Below are 17,812 nucleotides of genomic sequence, written 5' to 3' on the forward strand. Positions count from 1 at the left end.
GTTGAGTCTTGTTGTTCTAAGTCTCCGGCAGCCTCTCGGTCTCTGGCCTCTGTTTCTAGTCTCCAGTTTCACTCAAGGCGAATTCTAGGGAGTCATCGCTTCAGTCTGCTTTCTGCTACTCTAACAGAATACCCGAGACAGGGTGATTTATAAACCACAGAAGTCTGTTTGTTCTATAGTTCTGGAGGCTGGAAAATCCAAGGGAATGGAGTGGGCATCTAGTGCCACGTCATAACACAGCAGAAGGCAAGGGGCATGTGTGAGAGGGAGAGAGGGGGGGACTAACACCGCCAGGTCACGACACCACATCATCATGCATCATACACCAGCAGTGGGCAGCAGTGTGGCTCTGTGCCCAGGCTGCCTGGCTTCAAACCCCAGCTCTGTGTGCTTGAGAAAGTCACGAGCTTCTCTGTGACTCGGTCTCCTCCTCAGTGACATTGGAACAGCCCCACCTTGCGGCAAAGATGATGTGAGTAGCAGACTGAGAGTAGCGCCCACCCCATGCTGGGAGCCAGGTGCTACCTGCTGCACAGAGGGCCAAGTGACAGGGCTCCTCAGCCTCCCACTCCCAGCCCCGGGTTCTTCCGTCTTCTAACTCAGCACGTGAGCCAGAGCTCAGACCTGGCTTAGCCTTTGAGAGCAGAACTCAGGACTGTGGCCCAGCCGCCATCTGGGAGCTGCGACGGGTGGTGCACAGAACGTGTGGCCCTTCGACACCAGGGGGACACCTAGTCAACAGCCCTGTCCTCAGGCTGGAAGGCTTTAGTGCACCGTCCTGTGCTGGCCACCCTGTGACAACCCCACTCCTGCCACGCCCAGCTCCACAGCCGGTGGTGGAGGCAGGGAGAGGCTCTCCTAAACCTCAGCAGTCTGCCCTGGACACTGTCCCACAGTGGTGTTTAAGCCGTTGGGCCCAGAGCATCCTGCTCCTGAAGACTGCCTTCTTTTGAGGCGCTTGTTGTCTTAGGGAACCAGAAGCCAGAATGCACGCCCCTTGGCCCCCCAGTGCTTGGAGGATTTCTCTCCATTGCCTTGCAAGCAGAGATGTGACCCTGCCAGGAGTCAGCTGCACACAACGGGATTAGGGGGCAACCACGCCCACCCCATCCTTCCTGAATGGGGCGTGGACGTCCCTGGGGCCTGACTGCTGCACTTCAGGAGGCTTTAGTTACCAAACAGGGCAGGAAGTGACCAGGCAAACCTGTGCTTAAGTCACCTTCAGGAAAAGGGGATCCTAATGGAAGAAAAATGCCTGAGACACACCCACCTGGATGACCACGTCCCCTTGCACCACCTTTGTCACCAGTGGTGCTGAAAGGGCACAGACAGAGGCAGAGGAGTCCTCTCACCTCTCCTTGAACACCGCGTAGACCTGAGGCTTCCTGTCCTGTGTTCAGATGTGCTCGTCCTACCTGCCACCACCCCTCCCTACGTGGGTTTCTCAGTGTGTGGCCTGTGGCCACCTCCATCAGAATCACCTGGGGGTCGAGCAAGACGTGCACATTCTTGGGCCCTCTTCTAACCAGCCAGGAAGGACCCGGGACGTGCATGTCTGGCAGGCTCCACAGAATGCTGGGGCTCACCAAGGTTGAGAACTGCAGGGTCCCCAGGGCGTGGAGCTGTATGACAGGATGTGGCACACACACAGAACACCTCCACTTGGCATGGGGCGGTGGCCCGGTCACTGAACAGCCTTCCCCTTCACACCCTCCTCACACTCCTTTATGGAGCATGCCTGTTACGACTGCACTGTGTCCCCCCAAATTCATATGCTCAGGTCCTGACCCCCAGGACCGCAGAACGGACTGCATTTGAAAACAGGGTTTTGGCAGAGATCATTAGTTAAGATGAGGTTGCACTGAGGTAGGAGACCCCTAATCCAGTGTGACCGCTGGATTTAGGAAAGGGGGGCATTTGGGCACAGAAGCGACACACAGAGAAAGCCCCAGGAGAAGCCGCGGGGAGCAGGTGGAGCTGGGCAGCGCTTCTGCCAGCCAGGGGTGCCGGGATCGCCAGGGATCCTTGAGAGGCAGGATGGGAAAGACCCTCCCCAGCTCCCAGGAGGAGCCAACATGGCAACTGCTTCATCTCTGACTTCTAGCCCCCAGGACTCTGAGGCCACACAACGCTGTGGCTGAGGCCGTACAGGCTATGGCGGTCCCTGGTACAGCAGCCTCAGCAAACTCACCAGGCATCAGGAGCAGCTAGGTCCCTGCAGCTCACACCTGATGCAAAGCAAAGCCCCCTCTGATTGTTCACAGTCTGGCCTTTGTTAAAATGACTGACGCTAGCTGGGCATGGTGGTGCACGCCTGTAATCCCAAAGCTCAGGAGGCTGAGGCAGGAGGATGCAAATTCAAGGCCAGCCTTAGCAATTTAGCAAGGCCGTATTTCAATAAATAAATAAATAGGGGCTGAGCTTGTGGCTCAGAGGTAGAGCACTTGCCTCCCATGCATGAGGCCCTGGGACTGATCCTCAACACCACACACAAAAAATAAAGATATTGTGTCCATCTACAACTAAAAAAGTATTTAAAAATAAATAAATAAGGGCTGGGGATGTGGCTCAGTACTCTGGGTTCAATCCCAGGTACAAAAAAAAAAATCTTCCGGGGTCCCTGGGGGAGGGAGGGGGAGAGGAGAGGGAGGCTGTGCTTGGCTTGCACCCCCCACTCCAGCCTCTGCCATGTCTTCATGTGGCCTTTTTCTCTCTGTGTCTCCGTCTCTTCTCCTAAGGACACCAATCAGATTGGTGTCCGCTCCATCCCAGTGTGACCTCATCTTAACTGATTATGTCTGCAAAGTTCCAATATTCAAATAAGGTCTTACCCTGAGGTTCTGGCATCTGACCCTGTCACACACTGAATCACAACAGTGGCCCCCAGAGGGGCCTGGCATTGATGGCCAACTAGGCTCGCCAGGGCTCCTAGGACGGCCACACATGGCACAGGTACCCAGGCACTGTCTAACCTGGACACTGTCATGGGACAAGAGCCCTGAGAGGCTCTTGCCCCCAGGGCCAGCTCCAAGGCTTCACTCAGGACCCTGCAGAGGGTCCTGGGCTGCTTTAACCCTCTGTTCTCGCCACCTGTTGTGAGCTAACTATGCCATTAACTTAGGCAAAACGTGTCTTTCCACAATGTCAGAGTTTATCAAATGACAAATTCACAGGCGGGAAGCAGGTGTGGGTCAGCTGGTAGTCATAAACTAGACAAACAGGTCTTTTATTCCAATCTTATTTTTTTTTTTTTTGTGGTTCCAAGGATTGAACTCAAGGGCACTCAACCACTGAGCCACATCCCCAGCCCATTTTTGTGTTTTATTAGAGACAGGGTCTCACTGAGTTGCTTAGCGACTCACTAAATTGCTGAGACTGGCTTTGAACTTGAGATTCTCCTGCCTCTCCTCCAGAGCAGCTGGGATTACAGGTGTGCGCCACCACGCCTGGCCTCCAATCTTAATTTCTAATATGTGCAACGTTCAAGTCACACATCGTACTTCACACGGTAACATATAAATGGGTCACAGAAACACTAAGAAAGGGTTAAGGCAGCCGCAGGGTGACAGGATGCTGAGCACAGGCAGAGAGGATATGAGTGCAGAGTCACTGTAGGTGGCCAGATAAGGGTTTTAACAAGGCAGGTCCTCAGAGTGCTCAAAGCAGAGGGTCCTGACAGATGGCAGTTTCCGTTTCAGAGAGTCAACTTGAAGCGGGTCACGCGTGGTCATCACAGGCAGGAGAAAGCACGTTCTGCTAAAGCCTGATGGGGACAAGAAATCAGAAGTTCATCCCTGTGGCGATTATCCTGGGCAAGTCTCATAAGGAGTGACCAGGTAACAGGGGATGCTGTTGAAAGACTTAGACTCCCCGTCCAAGAACGAACCACACGAACAAAACACTGGCTGCAAAAGCAAGAGGCAGTTTATTGCTACACAGGCGCCTGCGGGTGCACAGCAAAACCTCAGCCAAAGCTTTGGTGACTGGCACACCGGGCTTTGGGGTACAGATCTTTTATAGGGTACAGGGGTCAGTTTCCCGCCTAGCATAATAGCAGGTATCTCATTGGCTCTTTTGAACCCAGCATATAGGTTACCTAAAGGGTAAACTTGTTTTCCACTTAAGTTCCTGGAAAACCCACAGGCTTACATTCCGTTTTTGCTTATCTGTTCCTGTTTGCTCAGGCATGTCGAAGAGCAGTTAAACTGCTCTTTCTCAGCCGGTTATGTGGAAAGTTCATCCAGTGCTTAGACTGGTTTGTGACATACCTGCATGCTTTCGCAACAAGGCCTTAGGTTACTGGGCTGGGGTCTTTCACTGTGATCAGCTTAAGGGTCTTAGTGAGGGATTCACATCTGCTGATGGTGAAAAGCTCAACTTGTGTGGGTTCCTGATTTGGGACGTCCCTGTGTGCAGCTACTCCTTGGTTTAGTTTGATAAGTTGGTACACAGAGGTTATTCATCAATTTGCACTTGTGATTGTACAGGCAGATGGTGGTTCTTTACTTGTAGAAAAAAAGTGTGGCGTCATCCTACCTTAGCTCGTTCTCAATGGAGGAGCTCACAGCAAACTAGTGTTTTACAAAATGAAATACAAAGGTTTAGGCACAGCTGAAGGCCACTGTTCTACACATAAGAGTACCTTCAAGCAGGGCAGGCCTGCACTTTCACATTCATTTTACTTTTCCTTTTTTTTTTTGGGGGGGGGTGCTGGGGAGTAAACCCAGGGTGGGGACAGAACACAGGGCATTTTTCCACTGAGCTACCTCCACAGTACTTTTTATTTTTTGAGACAGGCTCTTGCTAAGGTGCTCAAACTTGTGAACCTCCTGTCTCAGCTTCTGGGATTATAGGTGTGCATCATCATGCCCTCCTGAAATTCTAAATATTTTTCATAGAAAGGACCCCATGTTTTTGTGGTACACAAGGTTCCACAAATAATGTAGCTGACCTTGCCTGTCTCTCATCAAAAATGCCCAGGTCATAAGTCAAAGCCAGGATGAGGAAGTGTTCTACGTTAAGGGAGACCAAAGAGGATAACTAAATGCAGCTCCCACCTGGATCCTGGATTGGGATGGAGGGAGTTACAAAGGACATTACAGGGAAAACTGGCAAAATTTGAAGATGAACTAGGGATTAAACAGTATAAGTATTATCAATGCAACACGTCCTAATTTCACTTGTCCAGCAGCACACGCCTGTAATCCCAGCAGTTTGGGAGGCTGAGGCAGGAGGATTGTTAAATTCAAAGCCAGCCTGAGAAACTTAGCGGAGCACTTAGCAACTCAGTGAGACCCTTTCTCTAAATAAAATGTAAAGAAGGGTTGGGGATGTGGCTCAGTGTGGTTAAGCACCCCTGGGTTCAATCGTAAGTACCAAAGGAAAAAAAAAAAAAAAAGGAAAATGTCATTGTCCTATTGTCCTGGAAGGTCATAGTGAAGTATTGAGGTAAAGGACCGTGTCTGCAACATAGCTGCAATTTGCTCAGGAAAAAAGGTGTATGAATAAAGTAACACTATTAAATAGGGCAAATGTTAACAATTGAGAAATCTGAGCAAACTGTATAAGGGAGTTCTTTATAATTTTTTTAAAGAGGAAACATCAACTTATTCGGCTATTTTAAAGAATAGAGCTTAGTTTTCAAAGAAGTGGAGAGGTAATGTTTTACTGACTTTTATCACTGATGTCACTATCTAAGGAAGACCTTAAATCAGACTCCAACCAGGGATTTCCAGAGAGCCACCATCATCACTCATTTTATATATATATATATTTAGTTGTCCATGGACCTTTGTTTTACTTACTTAGAGGTGGTGCTGAGAACCGAACCCGGTGCCTCACACGGGCCAGGCCACGCTCTACCACTGAGCCCCCCAGCCCCTCCTCACTCGTGTTTAAGCACTTGCCAGGTCCACGGGTGCAGGGTAGGGGCGCTGGGGTCTCCCACGCGGGTGCAGAGACGCTGAGGGCGGGACTGAGACGCAGGAAAGGACGCGGCGCGGGGAACAGGCTCCTCGGGAACCAGACCCGGGGGGGTCCGCCGGCGCCGGCTCCTGCGGCAGGGGCTGCGGCCCGGGGCGGGGCGGGCCCCCACGGCCGGCCACCACGTCAGGGTAAGAAGTGCCTTTCCACCGGCGACTCAGCCCGACCCGCCCGGATTTTAAAAGAAGAGCCCGCGCGTCCTTGGGAAGAGAGTTCTCGCGAGACCGGGAAGGAGCTGAGCCGTTCCGAGGGGGAAGCCGCCACCGGAGGGTCTCGAGTCACGTGAGGCGGGCCCACGTGACCGGAGGCCCGACCCCCAACATGGCGACGCCCACGGGTCGAGGGCTTCTCTTCCTGGTCGCGCTGCTCGGCTTCCTCGGGGCTGCGTCCGGCGGCCTGGGCGCTGGGTGAGTGGGCTGGCCGGGCGGGCGGGCGCGGCGCGGGGACCCCTGCCCTCCGTGCTCACCTGCGCGTGCCCGCAGGGCCTCCCGCGACGACGACCTGCTGTTGCCCTATCCCCGCGCGCGCGCGCGCCTCGCCCGGGACTGCACGCGGGTCCGCTCCGGCAGCCGCGAGCACGAGAGCTGGCCCCCGCCCGCCGCGAGCCCCGGCGCCGGCAGCCCGAGCGTGCGCGCCTTCGTCTCGCACTTCGGCGGGCGCGCGGTGGCCGGCCACCTGACGCGGGTCGCCGCGCCCCTGCGCACCTTCTCCGTGCTGGAGCCCGGCGGGTCCGGAGGCTGTTCCGAGAGGCGCCGCGCCACGGTGGAGGAGACGGCGCGGTCCGCCGGCTGCCGCGTCGCCCAGAACGGCGGGTTCTTCCGCATGAACACGGGCGAGTGCCTGGGGAACGTGGTGAGCGACGGGCGGCGGGTGAGCAGCTCCGGGGGGCTGCAGAACGCGCAGTTCGGGATCCGCCGCGACGGGACCCTGGTCACTGGGTGAGGAGGCGCGGAGCTCCGTGGCTGTCGAGGGCAGAGGGCCTGAGATTTGGGTTGCAGTTCTGCAGCTGTGTTCAGGTCACCTAACCGGACTGAGCCTCCTTTTCCTCCTCTGCAGAATGGGGATAGTAAAGCGGTTCACGCTGTGTCTTTGAGTGCTTGTTTCATGTCAGGCAGTGTGACGTCCCCTGGGGGGGATAGCGGTGAAGAGCACGCATTTGCCTTCCTTAACAGACCGTCCCCATTACTAAGAAAAGTAAACCAAGGTCAGGTAAATAGTGAAGATGAATTCAGATTCAAACGATCAGGGTGAACCCACCATAGTTGGAAATTGGGTTTTTTAGGTAGGGTGGTGAGGAATAGGCCTGAGAAAGTGACCTTGGACTTGAGACCTGAGGATTAATCAGCCAAGGTCAGAACTCAAGAAAAAGCATTCCAGGCAGAGGGAGCAGCAGGCACAAAGGCTGAGAGGTGCCTGTGTGTGAGGGACCCACAAAAGGAGCCTGTTATCAGAGGGTGACAGACTGATTAAGAGTCTGCCGTAACTCTGGGGGAGCTGGGCAGAGGCTGGATTGGGGAAACAAGGAGGCCGGTTGAGCCTGTTACAGGCACGAGGGGTAGCTTTGCTGGAGTGACAGCCTAGAGAGTGAAGGCCACACGTGGATTTGAGATCGATGGGGTGGCTTTTTCTATTAAATGAAGTATAGACTGTTTGCAGAGTTGTGACAGAACCCTGCCAACTTCAGTCCTGTTGGTCTTGGCTGTTAGAACAGGAAGATTCCACAGAGTTGCAGAGCACCATAGCTATTCTCAGGTGCAGGCCCTTCCTGGGGCAGGAGGAAGAATCAGGAAGCCGGGATGAGGCGGGAAGGGAAAAGCAGCCCCACCACCCACACGGTTAGCCAGTTGGTGAGTGAGCCTCACGCCTTCCCTGGGTCCAGGTATCTGTCTGAGGAGGAGGTGCTGGACACTGAGAATCCATTTGTGCAGCTGCTGAGTGGGGTCGTGTGGCTGATTCGCAATGGAAGCATCTACATCAATGAGAGCCAGGCCACCGAGTGCGATGAGACCCAGGAGACAGGTGAGGGGCGAGGAGGCGGACAGTGTGGGGAAGGGGAGGCTGGGCAGCAGCTCTCTTGAGAACCAGACATGGGAGGATCTATTTTTTAAGTCTTTAGACAAGTGTTTATACAGCAGCTAGTTTGTGCTTCATGATATTTTAAAGAGACAATTATGATAAAATTGTAATTGTCATAATTAGCTAAGGAAGAAAAAGTTGGGAGAAAGGGGCAGGATATTCATGGATCAGCAACCTCAGCATCATCCAGGAGCTTGTTTAAATGCAAAGCCGTGAGCCCACCCACCTCATACCTACCGCCTCAGGATCCCTGGAGGTGATGTCCAAGGGTCTGTGCTTTAAGGACCACCCCCGCACCGTGGTGATTCTAATGGATACTCAGGTTTGGGAGCCACTGGAGAGCTGACTACTGGCATGGAGAAGGGGATGCCCTGGCCCTGACTTATGGGCTATCTTAGGGCGGGCAGTCAGGGAAGGCTTCACTGAGGAGGTGGTCTTGGAACAGAAGGGCAAGCCATGGGAGGAACTCAGGAGGAGGAGGTTCTTAGTGAGCGGGGAACAGGAAGTGCAGTGTTCCTGAGGAGAAGTGACTCGGGGTGGTGAAGGTCGTCCCGGGAGATGAGGCAGGACAGCACTGGAGAGGTCATGCAGCCTGGGGTTTTGTTCTGATTGGTGGAAGTCATTCAGGAGTTCCTGCTGGAGCTCACCCCTCCTGGGGTGCCCTGAAGACAAGCCTTCAGGCTGTGGCATGGACACTGACTGGGACAGGGCAGATGGGAGGCAGCCATCATGCATCCAGGGGACAGGCCAGGCGGCCTGGACCTGGAGGTGGAGAGTGGCAAGAAGTAGGAACAGAGCCCAGGAGGCCTCTGAGGGGCTGGGTGGTCAGCCAGGCTGCCTCTCCTCCAGGTTCCTTTAGCAAATTTATAAATGTGATGTCGGCCAGGACAGCTGTGGGCCATGACCGTAAGGGGCAGCTGGTGCTCTTCCATGCAGACGGACAGACAGAGCAGCGTGGGTAAGTTCCAGAAACTAGGGCCTCCAGACCTAGGCGGAGTCTGCTTTGAGAAACCTCAGCACACTAGCAGTCATCCTGACACAACCATTTTCAGACATGTCCACACCCTCTGTCCTGCCTTCAGACAGGAGGAGGGACCCTAGGTCTCCCCAGTTCCCAGAACTTCTCTCCTCTACACACTTCATCTCAGTCCCTCAGTGCTAGGGTCCCTTCCAAGCCCCAGTTGGCCACAGGATTAGCAGGTGAAGACCTTGGCTCCGGTTCCAGCTCAGTGTGGCCAACTCTGTGGCTTTAGGTAAGTCACTCAGCCACTCTGAGCTGCAGGTTTGTCCTCCACAGATAAAGTGTAGCATTACTACTGCTGCGTAGCAAATTAGCACAAGCATATCAGCCTAAGCAGTGATCCCAGTTCTTTCTGTAGGTTAGAAATCAGAAACGCTAGACTGAGAATATTCCGTGTCCCAGGACCAAATCAAGATGTGGGGGCTTTCATCTGGAACTTCTGGGAAGAGTCCTCTTCCAGGCACATTGGGTGCTTGGCAGAATCCTTCTGTGCAGGACTGAGCCTTTGTCCCTTGCTGGTCCCCAGCTGGGATCCTTCAGCTTCCTGAATTGTCCTTCTTATGAGAACCCTCCCCGGTCTCCAGGCCACAGAGGTGTGTCCAGTCCCTCTCGTCCCCCTGTATGTCACATGGCTTTCACTTCCTCCTCTGCTGCCAGCCAGAGAGCTCTCTGCTTGTAAGGGCTCCTGTGGTTCCTCTGGGCTCACCCAGGGAAGTCAGGATGTCCCCCGCAAGGACACTTGGGCCACCTGACAGATGGTCACGGGCGTGATGCCTCATATTCAAGCTGCCCAGGATTAGGGCGGGCGTTGCTGGGGGCCTGTTCAGAGATGTACCTGCCCTAGCGGGCACGATACCGTGCACTGTCAAAGGCAAGAGGAGTCGCGCTCAGTGGCACTGCTCTTGTGCCGCAGCGTCAACCTGTGGGAGGTGGCCGAATTCCTGCTGAAACTGGACGTGGTCAACGCCATCAACCTGGATGGAGGTGGCTCTGCTACCTTTGTGCTCAACGGGACCTTGGCCAGTTACCCGTCAGATCATTGGTGAGGGCACAGAGCCTGCCTCTGACTGTCTCATTCAGCCAGTGAGTGTGAGCGGAAGACTCGGGATCCCCACCCTGGGATCTGCCCACGCCCTTGAGCAGGGGCCGGTTGGGAAAGACCTCCCTGCGAATGGTGAATAGGAGCAGAGATTGAGGGTGAGGAGGTGGCTGGGGGTGGGGGCGGGGCTTCCAGGCAGAGGGCACAGCATACACCAAGGCGCGGGGTGGGAAGGTTGGCAGGGATTGAGGAGAGGAGCCTGTAAACAGCCAGAAGGTAAGACTGGGGGTGGGGGGAGCCCTCGTTGGCTGGGGACTTGAGGGACCTGCTGGGCCAGCACTGTGGCCCCTTCTCATCCCCTTCATCCCCCCCGCAGCCAGGACAACATGTGGCGTTGTCCCCGGCATGTGTCCACCGTGGTGTGTGTGCATGCGCCCTCCTGCCAGCCACCGGACTGCAGCGGCCACGGGACCTGTGTGGAGGGCAGCTGCGTGTGCACGGGGCACTTCTGGCGGGGCGCTGCCTGCAGCGAGCTGGACTGCGGCCCCTCCAACTGCAGCGGCCACGGGCTGTGCACGGAGAGTGAGTGGGGGCCTGGGGGCCTGACGGGGTCCGTCTTCCCGGTGCCTGGCCTGACCTCTCACCTGGCCTCCTGGGTCTTGTCTTGGCAGCCGGCTGCCACTGCGATGCTGGATGGATGGGGTCCAACTGCAGTGAAGGTGAGGCCACCGGCCGCCCCTGCCCACTGGCCCTGCCCGCTGGCCCTCGGGGAGAGGGAGCTGCTCCGCTGCCTTTGCCCCGCCCTCCATCTGGGAAACTGCTCTCGCCGCAAGTGTGAATCCCTGTCTGGTTTCCCTGTGGCTGTTGGACACCACCAAGCAGAAATGTGTCCTCTCACAGTTCTGGAGACCGGGACTCAAAACCCAGGTGTGGGCAGAGCCACACCCCCTCCTCCTGTCCCTGTGAAGCAGCTGCTGGGGGCTCCTGGTCCCTGGGCCTGGGGCAGTAGCACCTGTCTCAGCCTCCCTTGCCCACGGCCACTTCCCTGTTCTGTCCAGTCTGCTCTCTCAAGAACCCGGGGTTCTCAGCTTTGGGACCCACCTTAAATCCAGGATGATGTCTTCTTGAGACTCTTAGTGACTCTGCAAAGACTCTGTTTCCAGATAAGGTCACCTTCAGGGACTGGCCTGGGAGCAGCAGGGGGCTGACCACACTGTGTCCTGCAGAAGGAGGCCCTGGCACCTGAAAGCCTGATCTTTGTCCTCCCGTCTCCTCTCTGCAGCGTGTCCCCTTGGCTGGCACGGGCCAGGCTGCCAGAGGCCTTGCCAGTGTGAGCACCAGTGTCCCTGCGACCCACAGACTGGCAACTGCAGTGTCTCCCGAGGTACAGGGCCTCCCGGGACCCCCAGATGGGAGGGCAGCCCTTCGTCCCCCGGCCCTGCAGCCTGTCTCTGGTTTCTTACAGTGAAGCAGTGTCTCCAGCCACCCGAGGCCACCCGGAAGGCAGGAGAGCTCTCCTTTTTCACCAGGTGAGTGCTTCGGTGGGACTGAGGGAGGCCAGGACATGGTGTCCGCTCACCCAAGTGGTATGTCTCCATTGCAAGCACAGGGCGGTGGCAGCTGACCGCAGCCCCTCGACAGTCCAGAGAGCTGTGAGAACGGGGCCACCAGGCTGGTGGGAGTGGAGGAGGCCTGTGGCTCCCGTCTCCCTGGCTGCAAAGACTGGGGACTCTTTTTCCCAGCTCAGACTCTGCTGAACACGAGGTCCTGTCCCTCTGGGCCCCAGTGCTCAGGCCGAGCTGCTGCTGCCGTTCTCTGTTCTGTCCCTGGCCTCAGACTCGAACCCCGAGGGCTTGGTCCAGAGACTTCTGCCCCGCCCCCACTGAGGCCTCATTTCCCCATGATCCTGGACGCTGCCCTCCTCTCCTTGAGGCCCTCTCTCCTGGTGGTTGTCACCTTGATAGCCCAGTCCTGGGCTCGTGGGCCCCCCAACTCTGGAGGTGGTTGTCACCTTGATAGCCCAGTCCTAGGCACTGGTGCTCCCTGGACTGGAGGTGGCGTTGGTGTGAAAGCAGAGCTCCCCCGGCCTTGTCCTAGAGGGAGCCCGGGAGCTCCTCAGAAGGGCAGATGGCAGGTCCCCCTGGAGTCCTGACTTGGTGAGTCTGAGGGTCCAGACCTGGGGGCCCAGGATCACATCACTGGAGGTGCAGTCTGAAATGCACCAGGGCAGGAACAGGTGGAGTCCCTGGAGTCCGGGCTGCAGGTCCAGGCTCCTGCAGAAGTGAGACTCCAAGCCCCACTGCCCTGCCGACCTGAAACCCAGCAGCACCTGGCAGCCAGGGAAGGGAGATGGAGGACTGGTGGGCGAGGCTGCAGTCCCCTGAGCATCTGCATGTGGATGCTTCTGCCCTGAGGGCTGCGGCCTAAGACCTGAAAGACTGTCATCCAAAGACCCAGCCTGTTCTTTGCCAGCTCCCTGACTTGGAAGAAGGGGACCGCTCTCCCTGCTCTGCCTGCACAGCCCAGCCTTGATTGCCAGTGTCCCCTGGAGCACAGCTTGCAGACTGAGGCCTCTCGGGCAGGAAGTGTCCTCCCTGGTTCTATTTGGCACACAACTTGGCATCTAAGATATAAGCAATACCTGACCAGACACAGTGGTGTACTCCTGTAATCACAGCAGCCTGGGAGGCTGAGGCAAGAGGATCACAAGCCAGCCTCAGCAATTTAGCAAGGCCCTGTCTCAATAAGATAAAGGGCTGGGGGTGTGGCTCAGTGATAAGTGCCCCTGGTTCCAATCCCCAGTACGAAAATAATAGTGTGTGTGTGTGTGTGTGTGTAGATAGATAGAATCTGAAAATGAGTAACATTCATGCTTTTCTTTAGTTATTTATTTTTATGTGGTGCTAAGAATCAAAACTCCGTGCTTCACACATGCTTCTGCCACTGAGCTACAGCTCCTCATGTTTTCTTCCAAAAGTTTTTTTTTTTTTAATTGCTTTTTAGTTGTTAATGGACTCTTTATTTTTATTTTGTTTATATGTGGTGCTGGGAATCGAACCCAGTGCCTGACACATGCTAGGCAGGTGCTCTGCCACTGAGCCACAGCCTCAGCCCATCATTCAAAAGTTTTAATGGTTTGAAGTATCAGGGGATGTGGGCCCACAGCCTCGGCCCCTATTGCTCGGGCACAAGTCTTCATGTCCCTGTACTCCCCCACCCCACCCCCGTTTGGCTCTGTGCTCCCAGGTCTGGGGTGTGGGGAACCCCCGCTGCTTCCCTGGCCTGAACCCCCGGCAGCCCCTCTTCTCTCCACCCAGGACCACCTGGCTGGCCCTCACCCTGGCCTTGGTCTTCCTGCTGCTGCTCAGTATTGTGGCCAACGTGTCCTTGCTGCTTGGCTCCAGAGCAGAGAGGAAACGGCACCTGGACGGGAACTACATGTACCACCCACTGCAGGAGATCAACGGGGAGCTCCTGGCCTCGGAGAAGGAGCAGGCTGGGGACACCCATGACCCCTTCAAGGACTGACCCCGAGCTGCCCCGGTGGCCTGTCCTGAAGGATTGTGTTGTCCACCCAGACCAGCTTCTGCAGGAGGGATTCTGAGGCCACCGACGTGGACCCTGCAGATGGCCTCAGCCCCAGCACTATGGCCAAGCTTCCAGTGGCACCTGTGCCACCTCCCACCTGGCCCTGGCCTGCGCCCACCTGTCCGCCTGCCACGGCACGTGCGACCCCCGCAATCCAGGGCTGCCCGGAAGACTGCTTCTCCTCCCCCGCCTGCCTGTGTCTGCTGCCCGCGAGGCCTGACCTCCTGGAGGGCCTGTGCACTGCCAGAGTCCCCAGCATCCTGGGGACAGGGCCCTGGTGAACCTGTGTTCAGTTCCTGTGTGGCGGGTCCCAACCACATCCCCACAGGATGGAGTAAAGGGCTCAGCCTGCCTTTCTGGCCACGGCACAGATCCCCTTTCTGCAGACTCCGGATTTGCCGGCTGGAACTCTGTTCCTGTCCTAGGAGCCCTCAGAGAGAGCTGGGAGGGGTGAGGTGGAGCCAGGCCGCGGTCATCCTGCCTCAGGAAGGTTCTCTCTTGAATAAACGGGTATCCTGAAGGGAGCCACCAGGGGGCGTCTGAGGTCTGACTCCCGGAGCTGGCCCCTGGGTCTGAGCAGACGGGGATTCTTAGCCTGCCGCCCCCTGATGGCTGTGTTGACCCTGCACGCCTACTGTGCACGCCGTGGCTGGGGGCTTGGTAAAACCAGACCCCGGGCTGGGTGGGCCCAGGTGGTGCTGGCGCTGCGGACCTGGTTGACGTGGGGTTTGGCCCGGCCCTGCTCTGTCTTGTGGGATTTACTTTAGTCACCCATGTCAAGGTCAGGAACCCCAGACTCTGGTTTCTCTTACGAGAGGGCACCAGCAACCCTGGCCAATGCACAGGTGAGGATTTGGAGTGGTGACAGGCCCCACAGGTCTGGGCTGCCCTGCCCGCCGGCCACAGCACCAGCAGCGGTGTCTGCGCAGCCGTGAGTAGGTCTTTCCCAGGGCCCTGTCAGTGTCCCTGTGCTTCCCAAGCCCCCAAGCATGGCCCGAGTCACAGACCGGCCAGGTGCTGCTGCTGTCCTCTAACGTCACTGCTGATTGCAGGGTCACTGGCGGGCTCCAGCAGCCTGCGCCAGGGTCAGTGTCTGTGGTGGGCTAATGGACCAGGAGGGGGCTGCCAAGGCAGGGGTACACAGCTGGGCTCTGCAGGGCGCCTGGTCCTCCAGAGGTAGCTCAGGCTCGGGTCAGAGGAGGCAGGTCCCAGAGGGAGGAGAGGTGTCCAGAGCTGCTCTGACCTCTCCTGGCCACATGGAGTCGGATAGAGCAGGTCACCAGGCTGGCCCAAGCTCAGGGCTAAGGGACTTCACAATGAGTTGCTGTGAGTCAGGATCTTGGCGCGTTCCTAAGAGCAGTTCCCAGACCTGGCTGCAGTTGGGATGTCCTCTTCTGGAATGCTCTGCAGTTGCAGGCTCTCGACTCTGTCCAGACCCACTGAGTCCAAATACAGAAGTGGGAAAGAGAGGATGTGAAGTCCCAGGAGCAGCCCCAGGTGCAGGGGGCAGCAGCAGTAGTGATGGGCAGCCCCGAATGACCCTTGGCCTGCAGGGGACACCTCTTGGTCCTTGCTGGGCCACCAGCTCTTGGGCGAGGGACAGTGCTGTGTTTTGTGGGACCCAGGCCCAGAGGGAAACAGCAGCCCCTGAACAGAGCCAGTCATGGTGAGCTGGAGTGGCCCCCGGTTAAGTGAGGACACACTGGGCGTCCGAGCTCCCAGGGTTGTCGCTGCAGAACTTTAAACACTTTGTCACAGGGACATCTATTGCCTTTACCTGCCCCACTTCCAGTTCCTCTTCTTTGTAGATCGGAGCCAACTTTTTCTTCTATCAGACGCAGAGTCTCTGATTTGATATCAAGCCCCAGGAGATGGGAACGAGTGGTTTGGTTCAGGTCACCAGGAAGCTCTGGTGGGGAGGGCACGGTGGGGAGCAGGCGCAGTCCTGCTGGGACCCTCCACAGAACAGAGCTGCCTCGTGCCTTGGGGTCCACTCCAGGGCAGGGGAGCACTGTCTTCCAGCAGGGCTGCTCCTGGGGGTCTCCGCCTGGGTGCTTCCGGCTGCCCTCCCCAGAGCTGCGAGCTCCAGCCAGAGGGAGCAGAAGAGGTGCAGTGGTCCCCTGCACCGGAAGCCGGCGCTGCCTCTCCCCCTTGGCCACCAGGTGGTGTCGTGGGCACCCCTCGTTCAAGGCAGGCCTTGGGGATCAGAGGCGGCCTCTGCCCAGGTCAGCCAGTCAGAGCCCCCCTCTCCCCCCCCCGAACTTCTGCTGGACTCGTCCAACCTCCAGGGTGTGAGCCGCACGGAGAAGAGCAAACCAGCTCTCCCCAGTGTGAAGAAGACGAACCACACGAAATGGGGGGAGCCAGGCAGTGTGGAGAGCAACCGAGGGGGGCGGGGGCAAGATGTGAGCCCCTGGGTCCAGCCATACCTGACTTCCAATACGGAATGTGGACCAATAAAGTTTCGTTTTTGTTTGGGGCGGTTTGTGTTGGGTGCTCTTGCAACCCAAAAAGTGTGACACTCCTGCTGTCACAGGACAGGCACATTTTTTGACACAGGCATTTGTAGAGCGTCATTGGAGCATGAGCAGGAGGCAAAGCAGTGTCTGGGATCCTGGCACCTGTGGGGGGGGACACAGGGCACAGACACACAAGGCAGGACGCCGGGAGTCGCTGACACCAAGGACCCCTCTGTGATCTTGGCAGTTAGGAAGACCCCAGAGCAGAGGCACAGACTGCCTCAGAGCCCCGGGATGGTGACCTTGGTGACATGCCAGTGGCTGAGCCCTCACAGAGTCGCTGATGGGCGGTCACTGGGCAGCGCTGAGGGCCCCCCAGAGCCCTGAGATGGGTGAAAGCAGGAGCCTCTGCGCCTCCCCCAGGTCCTCGGGGACCGCGTTGTAAAAGCCTTGACTCCGTAAAAGGAACTCAGAGCTCTGAAACTCTGCTTCCCTAACGGTCCTGCGGGTCCTGCCTGGGCAGGGAGGGCAGGAGAAAGGCACAGCCTCCCGGGCCTTCCTCCCTTCCCAGATCCACCCAGGTCCCAAGGGTTTGTGCCCCAGGGACAGCCTCTGGGCCTCATGGGAGCCCTGGGTGTGTTTTGGCCTGTCAGGCCCAGGCCCCAGGAGGAGCAAAGGCCCAGAGATGTCAGCGGTGACACACAGCTCAGCCCTGATCCCAGCTCTGCCCGCCCTCGGGAGCTGTCCCCAGTGCCACTGTCCTTTCCCAATACTGCAGCACCCACAGGTCAGCTGGCTGCCCTTTTGAGATCGGTGGCCCACAGTGCAGGAGACACCATGGAGAAGTCACCGCGAGTGGGTGAGCACGCTATGGGAGCAGGCGACGGCTGTCTCCTCCCCTCACTGCACGTGTAGGGCAGGGCAGGTCCCAGAGCTGGGCAGACAGTGACCCAAGGCCACCGCACCTCCCACTCCCCCAGTGACAGTCCCGGCCTCCAGCTCCAACATGAGGGAGGCTTTTCAGTCCCATGAGGTATACAGCAGCCAGCGCCCTTGGTCCAGTGCCTGGGAGACCCCCCCAGGGAAGGGCAGGCAGTGCCCTCAGCTTAGGTACAGCTGTCTCAAAATGAATAATTAAAAGGAGTCAGGCGCGCACAGTGGTCCACACCTATAATCCCAGCCGCTAGGGAGGCTGAGGCAGGAGGATCGCAAGTTCAAAGCCAGCCTCCGCAAAAGAGGCGCTAAGCAACTCAGTGAGACCCTCTCTCTAAGTAAGATACAAAAAAAAAATAGGGCTGGGGATGGGGCTCAGTGGTCGAGTGCTCCTGAGTTTGATCCCAGTACCGAATAAATAAATAAAAATGAAGAGCTGGGAATGTAGCTCAGTGGTAAAGTTTCAATTCCTAGCACCAAAATAAATAAATACAAGGACTGCACGTCCTCGCTGTCCCCTGAGTAGCTGAAGAGTGGCAGGTGGAATTCAGGAACCCTGCCCGCAACATCCCAGGTGGCGGTGCTGAGCGAGCCTGGGAAACCTGGGCGCTAGCAGCATGGATAAACCCCGCGCCCGTTTCTGTAGGGTCCACACGTTTTGATGGGTCGACCAGCACCCCCAACCCAAGTTCACCCAGAGCCTGGCTGAGACCT

The 17,812-nt window shown here is 57.1% G+C and overlaps 1 protein-coding gene across 3 annotated transcripts; it reads left to right on the forward strand.

Annotated features, from left to right (window-relative positions):
* Positions 1-6,165: 6,165 nt before the first annotated feature.
* Nagpa (N-acetylglucosamine-1-phosphodiester alpha-N-acetylglucosaminidase) lies at positions 6,166-14,230 on the forward strand. 3 transcript variants are annotated; one of them, XM_027940393.2, is made up of 10 exons: positions 6,166-6,389; positions 6,465-6,920; positions 7,862-8,001; positions 8,908-9,016; positions 9,993-10,121; positions 10,495-10,700; positions 10,790-10,837; positions 11,401-11,502; positions 11,584-11,647; positions 13,575-14,230. In XM_027940393.2, the coding sequence occupies exons 1-10, from the start codon at positions 6,304-6,306 to the stop codon at positions 13,720-13,722; spliced, it is 1,488 nt and encodes a 495-aa protein (XP_027796194.2). In that variant the 5' UTR covers positions 6,166-6,303; the 3' UTR covers positions 13,723-14,230. The 3 variants fall into 3 exon arrangements, with proteins under 3 accessions (XP_027796194.2, XP_027796191.2, XP_027796192.2); XM_027940390.2 differs by having other exon boundaries at positions 6,169-6,389; positions 13,416-14,230; XM_027940391.2 differs by having other exon boundaries at positions 6,170-6,389; positions 13,436-14,230.
* The last annotated feature ends 3,582 nt before the right edge of the window (positions 14,231-17,812 follow it).

This window comes from Marmota flaviventris, chromosome 19 (genome assembly GCF_047511675.1).
Source record: "Marmota flaviventris isolate mMarFla1 chromosome 19, mMarFla1.hap1, whole genome shotgun sequence".
Taxonomy (NCBI): Eukaryota; Metazoa; Chordata; class Mammalia; order Rodentia; family Sciuridae; genus Marmota; species Marmota flaviventris.